This window comes from Sus scrofa, chromosome 3 (assembly GCF_054392235.1).
Source record: "Sus scrofa isolate SSC_HxYL_T2T_F1_AM1 chromosome 3, Sscrofa_HxYL_maternal_Yorkshire_Landrace_v2.0, whole genome shotgun sequence".
Lineage (NCBI taxonomy): Eukaryota > Metazoa > Chordata > Mammalia > Artiodactyla > Suidae > Sus > Sus scrofa.
The window spans coordinates 109,014,911-109,028,459 of NC_139385.1; the positions used below are offsets into that span (position 1 = coordinate 109,014,911).

The 13,549-nt window shown below is 39.1% G+C and overlaps 1 protein-coding gene across 15 annotated transcripts in view; it reads right to left on the reverse strand.

Moving 5' to 3' along the window:
* The window catches only part of PLEKHH2 (pleckstrin homology, MyTH4 and FERM domain containing H2), a 126,047-nt gene extending 112,773 nt beyond the window's left edge, over positions 1 to 13,274 (reverse strand). For all 15 annotated transcript variants that reach the window (XR_014842053.1, XR_014842050.1, XR_014842047.1 and 12 more), the window contains exons 1-2: positions 13,200 to 13,274; positions 5,370 to 5,499 (exon numbers count right to left, since the gene is read on the reverse strand). Coding sequence is in view for 3 of the 15 variants with exons in the window: in XM_021087574.2 (XP_020943233.1) it covers positions 5,370 to 5,492 (123 nt within the window). In the remaining 12 variants the exon portion in view is untranslated. The remainder of the gene's footprint in view (positions 1 to 5,369; positions 5,500 to 13,199) is intronic.
* Positions 13,275 to 13,549: the final 275 nt, after the last annotated feature.

Sequence of the window (13,549 nt, forward strand, 5' to 3'; positions counted from 1 at the left end):
TAACCTGGGAGCCTCCATACGCTGCAGGTGAGGCCCTTTAAAAAAAAAAAAAAGAAAGACAAAATTCTCTTTTAGAATTTTCTCAATTCTAAAAATGAAACAAAGGCAATGCAGGAGACACTCACGTAAGTTTTAACTTTCACAATGTAACATAAAGCTTGTGTCAATTCACAGCCAATCCATACTAAGTCACTAAAAGAAACTTGAAACTATCTATTGTCCCATATCAAGCTCTTTATGAAAATAAGTCTTTTATGAAAGGCCACTATTACAATAACAAAATGAAACATATTCTAAACCTAATACTTTGATTTACTACTATGAAAATACCCTCTGTAGCCAGTGTGACGGTAGCACGAGTGGCAAAGGGAACTCTGACACAGATCCTGGATATAACACTCAGCGATCCCCTGTAGTTGCATGTGTTGCATACAAATAAACTTATTTAATGAATGGGTTACTATTGACAGAATACTTTCGAATCTTCAAATTCAGTGATATGGACAGCAATTCCTCACCAAGTATCTCTCTTTCTGATTATCCCCACAGAACCCGTGAAAGACTCTATCACCATTTTTTAGGTTTTGTTATTAAATATCTTCAACCAATAGCCCCCACATGACACTTAAATGAGCCTGCAAATTATATGTACACATGTATATGTATATATTATTTGTACACATATAATTTCCATTGGGTGAGGCAGTCGAGTAACTGAAGGCATATATGATTTAAATAGGGTTAAGTGTGGTGTTGACTGGCCTGTTATATGAAAGCAAATACTATGGTATCCAGGGACTCCTTATTCCTCTACAAGAAACCCAGACCACCTCAGAGGAATCATATTCACGAGAGGAAGGTCAAGTGGCAGGAACTCCCAGACAGAAATGCTGTCTCAGGTAAAGGCAGCATTAGGTTACTGTGGGCCACACTAATGCCCAAAGGGAAAATTCTTCATATTTTTCACCTTTTTCTTTTCACTGCAAATCTAACCCACAGGAAATAACATTCACTTCAACTGAAAAAGAAACTTTCCCTTTCCCTCCCTGACTCAGAAAATGAACTAGTAATACCGTAAAGAAGGAAAACTACTTAAATCTCAGCTTCCCTGAAGAGTTTATGTTTGGCATACTAGAGATATTTCCAACACCATTCCTTAAATTCCTCTAAAGACCTCTCCCACTTACAGCAGGATTTGCCCAAGACTTCAATAAGGCCTCTTTCTTCACAAGCTTCAATGCTCAAAGTTATTTGGAAATTGTAATGGAAAAAACAAATAGGTGAAAAAATAATGTTTTTTAAAAAATCCCATGAATTCTCCTAAACCATCTCTGAAATAAATAAGATATGTATCGTTGAAATCTATCTTTAATTATACACTCTGGAATCCTATCACACGTTTTTCTCTAAAAGAAATTTAGAATGATGTCTCCAATTAATATATAATCACATTAGTTTAAGTCACCTCCTTGTACACTTTACCAATGTGTCCGGTCAGAAGATAAAGGAATAATGAGCTACTTCTACATGCCAGGCCACTCTTTTAGCTGCAGCCCCCAAAAGTGTCTAAGGTTTCATAGCAGCTCTGCCATTTATTAGCTGTGTAATATTGGGCATACTACTCAGTCTTAATGTCAACATTTTTAGATTAGGGATAATAAGAGTTACCTCATAGAGTTACTGTGTGTTAAACTAGCAAATGGCTGTAGTTAAGGCTTAGGAACCACAGCTGGCACCTAGTGTTAGCTGCCCATAGTTGGTGTCAAGAAAATGGAACTAAGAACCAGAACTGTAGCAGAAAGGAAAAGTTGGACAGAATTTCTGGCAGGGCTTAAGAATCAAATTAGTATTTTTTCAATAATCTGTAGCCGTAGGCGTATATTCCTCCGGAGGGAAGGTATGGAGAACTATTAGAAAGAAGCCTTGGGGCAGACTGGTTTTAAGACAAAACCAAAGGTTATGAATGAGACCAGACTAGCCTTTGGAACGCAGTATTTGACTCAAGTTGGGCTGGCATGCAGAAGCAATGCAACAGGGTTTGTTTTGAAAAATATGTAATATTATGTAAACTGTTATTACTGCATACATACGCACATTCTAACTTCCGCAGATAAGTACTGCCAAGCAGAGAAGGATTTATCTGCTGCCTGGCTGAACAGAGAAGACAGAATAGATGTAGGTGAGAATTTCAGAGAAAGCAAGGAATGTGGTAATAAAACTAGATTAGAGATGCCATATAGGGTGATGGCTAAGCATTCAGGCTCCAAAAATGAAAGGTCTATTTTATTTATTTATTTTTTTTTTGTCTTTTTCCATTTCTTGGGCTGCTCCCGCACCATATGGAGGTTCCCAGGCTAGGGGTCGAATCGGAGCTCTTTGCTGCTGGCCTACGCCAGAGCTGCAGCAACGCGGGATCCGAGCCGCGTCCGCAACCTACACCACAGCTCACAGAAATGCCGGATCCTTAACCCACTGAGCAAGGGCAGGGATCGAACCCGCAACCTCATGGTTCCTAGTCGGATTTGTTAACCACTGCACCACGACGGGAACTCTGAAAGGTCTATTTTAAATCTTGGTCCCACTGCGTACATTTCAGCATGAACTCAGGCAGGTTTAACAACTTTCACGTGCCTTAGTTTCCTCCTGTGACATAGGAATAACATTAGTACCTACCTCATAGAGTTGTTATAAGGATTAAAGAGTTAATATGTATAAAACCTTTAGAAGATTGCCTGGCACACAGTAAGCATTGGTTTCCTATTCTGTAAAATAGGAACAATAAAACTAATTACTCCATAGGTTGTTATAAGAATTAAGCAAATCATATCTATAAAGTGCTTAGTAAATAAAGTCAATATTTGGTATTTCTATTAAAACATGGGTGGGTACCAAAAATAATTTTAATCCAGAGAAAGGTATTTCATAATGGAAAAGAACAGAAAAGATCATGAAAAGCATTATTCCCAATTTAGTGTTGAATATATTTCACTGGGAAACCATGAGTAACTTGGCATACTTATCCACTTTCCATTGTATAAAACATCTGAATCATTCCATCTCTTAGATCTGTCAAAGGATTTAAGACAGATGCAAAATACAGAAGACCAAAAAAAAAAAAAAAAGAAGAAGAAGAAAAAGAAACCACAACTAAATTGTATAGCATAAATTAATGACCAAGAAACCATTTACGATTTTACTTATAGAGAAAATGACACTTTAAAAATGTTTTAAAAGGGCACTCTTAAAGAAATTTGTTACAATAAGCCTTCTAAAGAACAAAATGAATGTTTACATTTAATTAAGAATTTAAAGGCCGGTTAATTGGAACCCAAATAAGCACAACTTCTTAGAAAGAATATCCATAAAGAAACCAGGAGAGTATAGCAGTCAAGAGTACCAAGAAAATTCTGAGGAGGCTGTGGGCAACAGTGAGCAACTACTGAGAGGTGAAGGCATCTCAGACACCTGGAAAGTGTCCAGTGAGGTTTAGCAACAAGGTTATAATTGCTGATACTGACGAAACTCATTGTGTGGGGGGGTTGGGATTGAAGAAAATAACAGATAAAATTGCAGTACAATGGTGGGAAACATTTTTATAGAGAGAGATGCAAAAGACAAAGCATGACTCACTACCTTTGAGTTAGGATAAGCGTCTCCAACTTGGAGATATTCAAACTGGGATTTTTTTTTTTCCCAAGTTACAATTTTAATTCTAATAGTGATAAATAAAGCAAACTGATATGTTCCATAAACTGTATTACTGGATCAGGCCAACTGTATTACTGGATTCACCCAAAGTGAATAAGATAATTTAAAATTTTCCATCTAACAGGTGTTAAAGCACACAAATTTAAGATGATATATATGAAAGTTTAAACTGAATGATGTTTTCCTGGACTTGATTAGAATTCTTATATGCTAAGAGATTCTTGGCTTGCAATGAAAAGAAGATTTAACACAAGTTTTGGACATGTGATTCATGAACCATTCTCACCCCAAAAGGATCATGCAGACTAGAGTTTAAGAAACCACATACAAGCTTTTCTGATCGGTTCTGAATGACCATTAATATCATTCATCCTTCTAGACAGCACTGTCCAATAGAAATACAATGCAAGTTGCATATATATTTTTAAAATATTAGTACCTATATTTAAGAAGTAAAAAGAAATAGGAAATTTAATTTTAATATTTTCTAATCTAATATCAAAAATATGTAATAGATATAAAAATTATTGCTGAGATACATCACATTCTTTTTTTTGTACTAAATCTTTGAAAGCCAGTGTGTATTTTACATTTTCAACACATCTCAGTTTGAACTAGCATCATCTCAAGTATTCAACAGCCACCTGTGGCTAGTGCCTGCCACTCTGGACAATGCAGGTCTAGAACGCAAATTCCTTGAAATAGAATATGCATTGTCTTATTGACAGATGTAACTGTAGCATTAAGAAGAGTGTCTAGCACAAAACCGGCCCTCAATAAGTATTTGTTGAATGAATAAACAAAAGAATTAATCTATCAGTTTTAGACACATTTATGCAAAAAAATTCCTATGATATGAATGAAACTTTAATTACATTATTAGGATTATTAAGAGAAGATATAGGAGTTCCCGTCGTGACAGAGCGGAAACGAATGCGACTAGGTACCATGAGGTTGTGGGTTCGATCCCTGGCCTCGCTCAATGGGTTAAGGACCCGGCGTTGCCATGAGCTGTGGTGTAGGTCGCAGACGCGGCTTGGATCTGGCGTTGCTGTGGCTCTGGCGTAGGCCGGCGGCTACGGTTCCGATTAGACCTCTAGCCTGGGAACCTCCATATACTGCAGGTGTGGCCCTAAAAGGACAAAAAGTCCAAAAAAAAAAAAAAAGAGAAGATATAATTATATTAATTCAATTCTAGCCCAGATGATAGTTTAGTGATATACAGTTAGTCAACACAAATTCTTAAATTGGTGCATACTTTCAAATATAGTATAAACACATTTTATTGCTATAATCACTTTAAAGATGATTTCCCTAAACACTTGGGAGATGGAAATGCTCTCACATTCCTCTAGTAAAATCAAATAAATTACAGCTGTTTTCTCTGGAATGAATGAACTCTACATCCATCAGACACACACAATTCTTACCTATTCTACTAGTATTTGCAAAGAAGTATTTTTTAATCTTAATGTCCAATCCATTCAAGAACTGGCAAAAGAATGTGCCAAATATTGTATCAGATCCCTGACAACAAGTTAAAGTGATATCCATTATTTGAAAAAAATTTTACCCCCTAAAGTACTAAGATTATTTACTATCAATGAAATGGGCCCCAAACAGCTAATGTTTACTAACAAAGGTGAGGGAGAAAAGCTTACCTTCTCTGCTAAGAGCTCTCGGATCTTGCTTGCTTGAACTCTAAATTTCATGAGCTGGGACTCCAGGGCTACACATCGTTCTTTCCAATCTATTGGTCCTTCTGTCTCAGAAAGCTCTGCCATATTTATGCTAGAAAAGAAAGCACAATACCAACTGGCATTCAGGATAATTCATTAAATCATCCAATGCATGCAATTCTAGTCACCATCTAACAGTATCTAGATACAAGTTTTGCATTTTAAGATAAATTCCAGAACTGATAATAGTCTGTGAAAAGAATTTAGGGAGGACAAGAGGCCAGGGTTGGAGGCACAACTGGGTTACTCAAACTTTTTGTGTAACTTAACCTTTCCACGTCTCAGCTTATCCAATCTAGGAAAGAAAGGGGGGAATGTGAAAATAAACCATGGGTATATTGTAAGGAACAAATTAAATATTGCTGTTCTTAGTGCACATTGGACAATACAATAACACCACACACTATTTTAACTCTGCTCAACAGATGAGATTTTTTAAATCTGCCAGCTCATAATTTCACTATGTTCTTAAATTTACAAAACTATTACAGTTTTTATTCAATTGGTGGCATGACAGAATAACCTAAAGGAACTTCCTATCAGTGCTACAATTATGGCTTAGATTTATATTATAATTATTTCTTACCACAGCCCTAAATTTGTCCAGGTCCAGGCTGTCTTTCAAGCCAACAGTCCTTTGCTATATATTTACCTGGACAAGTAGTATGATCCTGGACAAGTTTAGATAATCTTTGCTTGGTGTAAGAGAGAGATTCAGATAATTTTTGCTTGGTGTAAGAAGAGAAAACATATAAATATGAAATTTGGAATCACCTACATTAAGTGAGTCTGCAATCAGTGTTTTCCATGATATTAACTTTCCTCTTGGAGAAGATTAATCCCAGGGAGAAGCACTGTAAGGGAAGCCAAGAAGCTGGGAAAGCGGTTTTGAAATTCTAAAGTGCAAAAAGCTATTGATAGGTTTTGGAAGCACAATTGTTCCTAGCTCTGGGATTCATAAAAGTAGTTTTAAATGTTTGTTAATGTTTCATCAGGCCATTTTCATAAATGGCTTGATAATGCACTTCTGAATGGCCCTTGCTGGAAACTGATAAAATTTGCATTAGGAGTGGCTCTCCTGGAGAAGCCAAGCTCTAACCATGGAATATACGTGACAGCAAAACCCTCAGAACCCCAGGATAGAACTGCAGTTGAAGCATACTATTCTGCTTCTTTTGTTTTACAAAAACATGTCTCCTTCACAAACTAACCAAGTTTATTTTGCCAATATTGAGTGTAACATAACCCCTTCCTAAACCTATACCAGTTTTTAAAACCTGCAAAAGATTATTTTCCTAGCAGAAATATTGTTTTGTGCTTAGATCAGCTTTCACATGAATACTTACATTATCACTCAATAATTTAGAAAAGAATACCAGCAAAGTTGTTCTACAGAGGCTACGACTTTATTAAAAAGCTCTCCAACTATCTCAACGTTGCTCCTCAACTCTAGCCATGATTTAAGGGAAACTTATTGCAGAGCTAGAAATCCTTCTCTTCATGTCTTTGTTTTTACAGAAGTCCCGCCCCATTGTTTTATGAGTTGTTTCTAGGGAGATTAGCCTTGTTAATGACCTTTTTCATTACCTGCATCAGCATTTACTATCAATGATTTAGGTACCTCACTTTGTCAGTGACAAACTTTTTCTCGGTCCTACCGCTACTTCATTTCCTTCCTCATTAGCTTTAGAATGGACAAGGAAGAAAATACAAATGAAGCATTAAAAATAAAAAGCAGCCCTGAAAGGGACATCCTTAAGTCTTAAACTAATCACATCACTGCACAGAAAGGAAGAGACATTCCTCTGTCTTAAGCAAGCGTCTACTTCATGTTGGTTAATTTTTGTTCTACATTTAAAATAATCTGTTTGGGTTCTAGTGTAAAATTTCTACAGTTTTAAAAATAACATACACATATTTTTCAGTAAATAAAGATCACCATAATGAACCGTGGCAATAGAAAAAGACAAAAACCATACAATCATTTCAATAGACACAACATTCTAGGAAAAAGCAATGTAGAAAATCTCAGCCTGATAAAGAGCATCTACAAAGCTCACAGCTAACATCGCACTCAATGGTACATGAGCTGCCTAAGATCAGAAACAACATCAGGATGTCTGCTTTTGACACGTCTATTCAACATTGTACTGGAGGGCTCTGGCCGAGCAAGAAAATAAAATTGAAAGCACAGGGATTAGAAAGGAAAAACTAAAACTATCTCTATTTTAAGATGTCATGGTCTATACACAGAAAATTCTAAGAAATCCATTTCATAAAACAAAACTATAACAACTATTTGAGTTCAGCAAAGTTTCGAGAAATCAGATCAGTATGCAGAAATCAATTGTTCTTCTGTACACTGGCAAGGAAAACTCCAGAAATGAAATAAAAAATAGGAGTTCTCTTGTGGTGCAGTGTCTTAAGGATCAGGCATTGTCATGCACCGGCTCGAGTCACTGCTTTGGTGCAGGTTCGATTTCTGGCCCAGGAACTTCCATATGCCAGGGGCTCAGCCAAAAAAAAGAAAAGAAAAGAAAAAAAAAAAGAAAAAGAAAAGAAATCAAGAATACATTTCATTTATGATAGCATCAGAAAGAATTAAACACTTAGGAGTAAATTTAACAAAATAAGTACAAGATTTATACTTTAACAACTACAAAATGTCATTGACAGAAATTAAAGACCTAAATAAATGGAAAACATCATGCATTCATGGACTGGAAGACATAACATTGTGGGGGTGGCAATACTTACAAATGGATATACACATTCAATATAATTCCTATCAAAATTCCAGTTGCATTTTTTGCAGAAATTGGCAAGCAGATCCTAAAATTCACATGGAAACTCAAGGTACCCAGAATAGCCAAAACAATCTTAAAAAGTTGTAAGATCACATATTCCAATTTCAAAAATTACTACAAAGATAGAGTAATTAAGACTGTGTGGTGCTGGTATAAAGACAGACATATATAAAAATCAATGGAATAAAACTACAAGTACCAAAATAAGGAAATAAGAAATAAGGGTAGGGGCGAAATAGGTGAAAGGAATCAAGCGGTACAAACTTCTTACATTAGTTATATAATAAATAAATCACAGGGATGTATTATATACCATAAGGAATATGGTCAATGTACTAACTTTGTATGGGGACGGATGGTTGCTAGACTTAGTGTGGTGATCATTTCATGTATATGCAACATCAAATCATTATTTAGTGTACCTGAAATTAACACAATATTGCATATCAACTATATTTCAAATATAAATATATCTGTAATAACTCTACCTCCAAATAAGGTCACATTCTGAGACACCAGGAGTTAGGGCTTCAGCAACTTTTTTTTGGGGGGGGGAGCAATTCAATCCATTTTTTAAAGTACAGAAATAGGACTTCCTGCTGTGGTGCAGTAGACTGAGAACCCAACTACAGTGGCTCAGATAGCTGCAGAGGCACAGGCTTAATCCCTGGCCTGGTGCAGTGGGTTAAAGGATCAGGCATTGCTTCAGCTGTGACATAGGCCATAGCTGTGGTTTGGATTCAATCCCTGGTGTAGGAACTTTCATTTACCATGGGAGCAGCCAAAAAAAAAAAAAAAAGAAGAAAAAAGTACATAAATAAAACCTCACATTTAGAGTGAACTGATTTTTAACAAGGGTGGAATGAATAGCTTTTTCAATACATGAGGTGCTAGATGACTAGATATTCACATGCAAAAGAAGGAATTTGGATCCTCACCTCATACCATATATGAAAACTAACCCCAAATGGATCAAAGACCTAGATGCAAGAGCCTAAGTTCTAAAGTCTTAGTAGAAAAAATAGGCATGTCCGTGATCTTGAATAGACTCCAGTTTCTTAGATGTGTCACCTAAAATATAAGCAATCTAAGAAAAAAATAGATAAATTGAACCTAAAATGAAATACTTTTGTGCTTCAAAGGACACTATCAAGAAAGTAAAAAGAGGAGTTCCCATCATGGTGCAGCGGAAATGAGTCTGACTAGGATCCGTGAGGTTTCGGGTTCGATCCCTGGCCTCACCCAGTAGGTTGGGGATCGGGCTTTACCATGAGCTGTGGTGTGGGTCGCAGACGTGGCTTGGATCCTGCACTGCTGTGGCTGTGGCATAGGCCAGCAGCTGTAGCTCCGATCGGACCCCTAGCCTGAGAACCTTCATATGCCATGGGTGAGGTCCTAAAAAAGCAAAAAAAAAAAAAAAAAAAAAAAGGAAGCAAAAAGATAACCCACAGATGGGAAGAAATATTTGCCAATTGTATTAATCTGATAAGGGATTTGTATTCAGAATATATAAAGGACTCTAACAACTCAACAATAAAAAAATACAATTAAAAAGTAGACAAAGGATCTAAATAGATATTTCGCTAAAGAAGATATACAAATGGACAATAAGCATATGAAAGATGGTCAACATCTGACCCATCAAAATCAAAATGACATCCCACCATATACCACACAGGATGGTTACAATAAAAAAACAACATAATCACAAGTGTTGGTGAGAATGTAGAGAAACTGGGACTTTCATATACTGCTCAGAATGTACACAGTATACAGCTGCTTTGGAAAAGAGTTTAAGAGTTCCTTAAAAGCTGTGTGGGATTTTTTTGGCTGGGCCCATAGCATGAGGATGTTCCCAGGCCAGGGACTGAACCCACATCATAGCAGTGACAACACCAGATCCCTGAACCCACATCACAGCAATGACAACATCAGATCCCTGAACCCACATCACAGTAGTGACACCACCAGATCCTTGAACTTTAACATAAAGTTACCATAGGACCCAGCAACTCTAAGTACATACTCAAGAGAACCAAATGCTAAGTCCACACCAAAACTTGTAACATGATTATTCAAATAGTCAAAAAGTGGAAACAAACCAAGTGTCCATCATCAGATTAGAGGATAAACAAAATGTAGTCTATCCATACAATGGAATCTTATTCAGCGCCCCAAAAAGGAATAAAGCACTAATACATGCTACAGCAATGGCTGGATCTTGAAAACATTACCCTAAGTGCATACATGGAACAATGGAATATTATTTAGCAATAAAAAGAAAAGAAATACTGATAACTGCTTCAACAAGGATAAATCTTGAAAATATTACACGAAGTGAAATTGGCCAGACAAACGGCTACCTATGGTATGATCCCATTTATATGGAACAGGTAAATCCCAAGAGACAGAAAGTAGCTTAGTGGTTGCCAGCGGCTGTGAAGAGAGGACAATGGTGACCAACTACTAACGGGTCCAAGGTTTCTTTTTGGAGTCATAAAAATACTCGAGAATTAGATAGTGCCGCTGGTTGCACAACCTTGTGACTATACCAAAAACCAGTGCGCTATACACTTTGAAAAGGTAAATTTTAAGGTTTGTGAGTTACACCTCAATAAAAAAGGTATGTATTTACAAATGGGTAAAGAAAAAGTAACAGGAGTTCCTGTTGTGTCTCAGCGGGTTAGAATCTGCCAGGATCACGAGGACGTGGGTTTGATCCCTGGTCTCGCTCAGTGGGTTAAGGATATGGTGTTGCTGTGAGCTACAGTGTAGGTTGCAGCTCGGATCTGGCATTGCTGTGGCTGTGGCATAAGCTGGCAGGTGCAGCTCTGATTCGACCCCTAGCCTGGGAACCTCCATTTGCCTCTAGGTGCAGCTCTAAAAAAAAAAAAAAAAAAAGAAAAAACAGTTTAAGTGGATATATATGAATAATCCATTGTTTGTGATTACCCCTGCCAAGATTTTCACCAACTCAAGTAATTTAGAGTTAACTATAAATCTCAAATATGACAAGTTATCAGACACATATCTAACCAAAAGTATTCTGCTATGAAAATGACACATCAAATAAATTCTGTTGAACATACCAATTCATTCATTAATTATGCTAATTACATATTTTACAGTGAAGTAGCAAAACCTTCAGCGTATCACTGGATTTGAATAACTTCATTCTCTATTAGTAGGGTCATAATTTTTTTCCTTACAGCGATACATACTGCATGTGGAAGTTACAGGGCCGGTGGTCAAATTGGAGCTACAGCTGAGGCCTACACCACAGCCGTGGTAACACTGGATCTAAGCTGCATCTAACCTACACAGCTTGCGGCAACACCAGATCCTTAACCCACTGAGTGAGGCCAAGGATCAAACCTGCATCCTCATAGAGAGGTCTGTTCCTTAACCTGTTGAGCCACAACAAGAACTCCAATAGGGTCATAATTTTAAAAATTCACAACAGATTGGTTGGCTAATGGTCTATCCTGAAGTCTAGACACCTGATTTTCTCATTTCATTCTGTAATTTCAGTCAGCATAATGTAACTTCCGTGTTAACGCAAGGACTTGAGTAAAGATTCTGATTTTGAACAATACCTACCATCTCTTCCCGTTACTACTGATTTTATAGAGCCTAAGCTTTGGGAGTTAGAACCACTTGCTAAATAAGTATCATTTCTAGATTTCGAATGTGAAAGTAATCTATCTTCACTGCAGGGGACAGGAAAAAGTTTTGGTTTTCCAAATACCCCCAGTGACTTTTGGAAACATTTACTGACACAAAATAAACTGTTTACAATTGTGGAGTGAATGCTCTTTTCTCTGAAACTTTGACTTCCTGTTTCTCTTCCAAATCCCTAAAGGGAAAGAAAAAGAAAAGAAAGAATTCATCTACTTAGGCTTACTCTGATGAAACTCAGGATAGTTTCATATCTCATATTCTTTAATTCTCTCCTCTTAAGGGACAGCTTAACTTGGCCAGGTACCTGTGTGTGTGTGTGATATGTGTGTGTGATGTGTATGTGTGTGTGATATGTGTGTATGTATGTGTTATGTGTGTGTATGTGTTTCTAAAGCAGAAAAGATGGTTTTCTTGACCACACTGAAGATTCCCTTGCTTAAGGAACCTCCCAACCATCACCAACACCACTTGGGCAAAGCCTACCCTTTGGAGGTACTGTTCAGAACCCCTAGTCCTCACTTCACAGCTCCTCGGGGACACACACAGCTGTGTGGTCGAGGCTTGCGACTAGCATTTTCACAAAGAAAGCAGTGACCTGCAGGTAGTACAGCACTAGGGCTTTACCAGCATAAATGTCTCAACTTCTCTTCACACTGCGTTTCGCACATCAAAATCTATGGCTCAAATGTTCGGTCTTATATTTCAGGGGGAGTGCAGTTTCATGGTAGGTCATCTAAGGGCACTTTGACACTCCGGCAAATCAAGGTGTAGAAACCGGCTTTTTAAAGTTTTGAAAAGTTTCGCCGCCCCCCCCCCCTCCCCTGCGAGAAAGGGCGCTCCCAAGAAGCGGAGGCGGTTCCGAAGCATCCCTAGCTGCGTGGGCCACTCGGCGCGGGGACGTGCGGCAGCCTTGTGCGTCCCCCTGACCGCCCGCGCCGCCAACCCGGGCCCCGCGTTTTCAAACAAAATGTCACGGGAGACCAGGGGGCGAGGAGCCGCCGGTCACCGCTCCCAGACGAGACCCCAGTCCCGCGGGCAGCAAAGGGAGCCATGTCGTGTGCCTGAGCTGCAGCAAGAGCCGCGGAGTTGAGTCCGGCGCTGGCCCGCTCCATCCCCCGGGTCTCCCGCCAGCCGGATCGGCCCGCCGCCCCCATCGTCCGCACGGCTTGCCCACCAGGGACGGCGCGTTCTCGAGGGGGCGGGGATCCCCGGACATCAGGGACACTGGGATCGCCCTTGGCTCCCGGCCCGTCCATCTGCCTACCTCTGCGCCAGCCCCCCAGTAGCGCCCGACGTCCTGGCAGCCCTTGGCGCGGGGTTCCAGGGGTTCTCAGCCGGCGCCCGCCTCACACCGAGCCCGGAGTGGGAGGGGGGAAGGACACCGCCTCCTCCTAGGACTGGCGGCCAGAGTAGCCAGGCAGAGGTCTCAGTCGACTTCATGACGTCACCTGGGGGTGTGGCTATGAGTTTGACTCCTCCCAGTCCCTACCCAAAGAGAGAGTTCTGTCCAGGAGCTGTACCTCTGGCCTCTGCCACGCTTAGAGCTCAGAGCCAGTTGCACTGTTCTCCCCCTTTCCATTCCCTCTGCCTGGACTCCGCACCCTCCCATTTGGT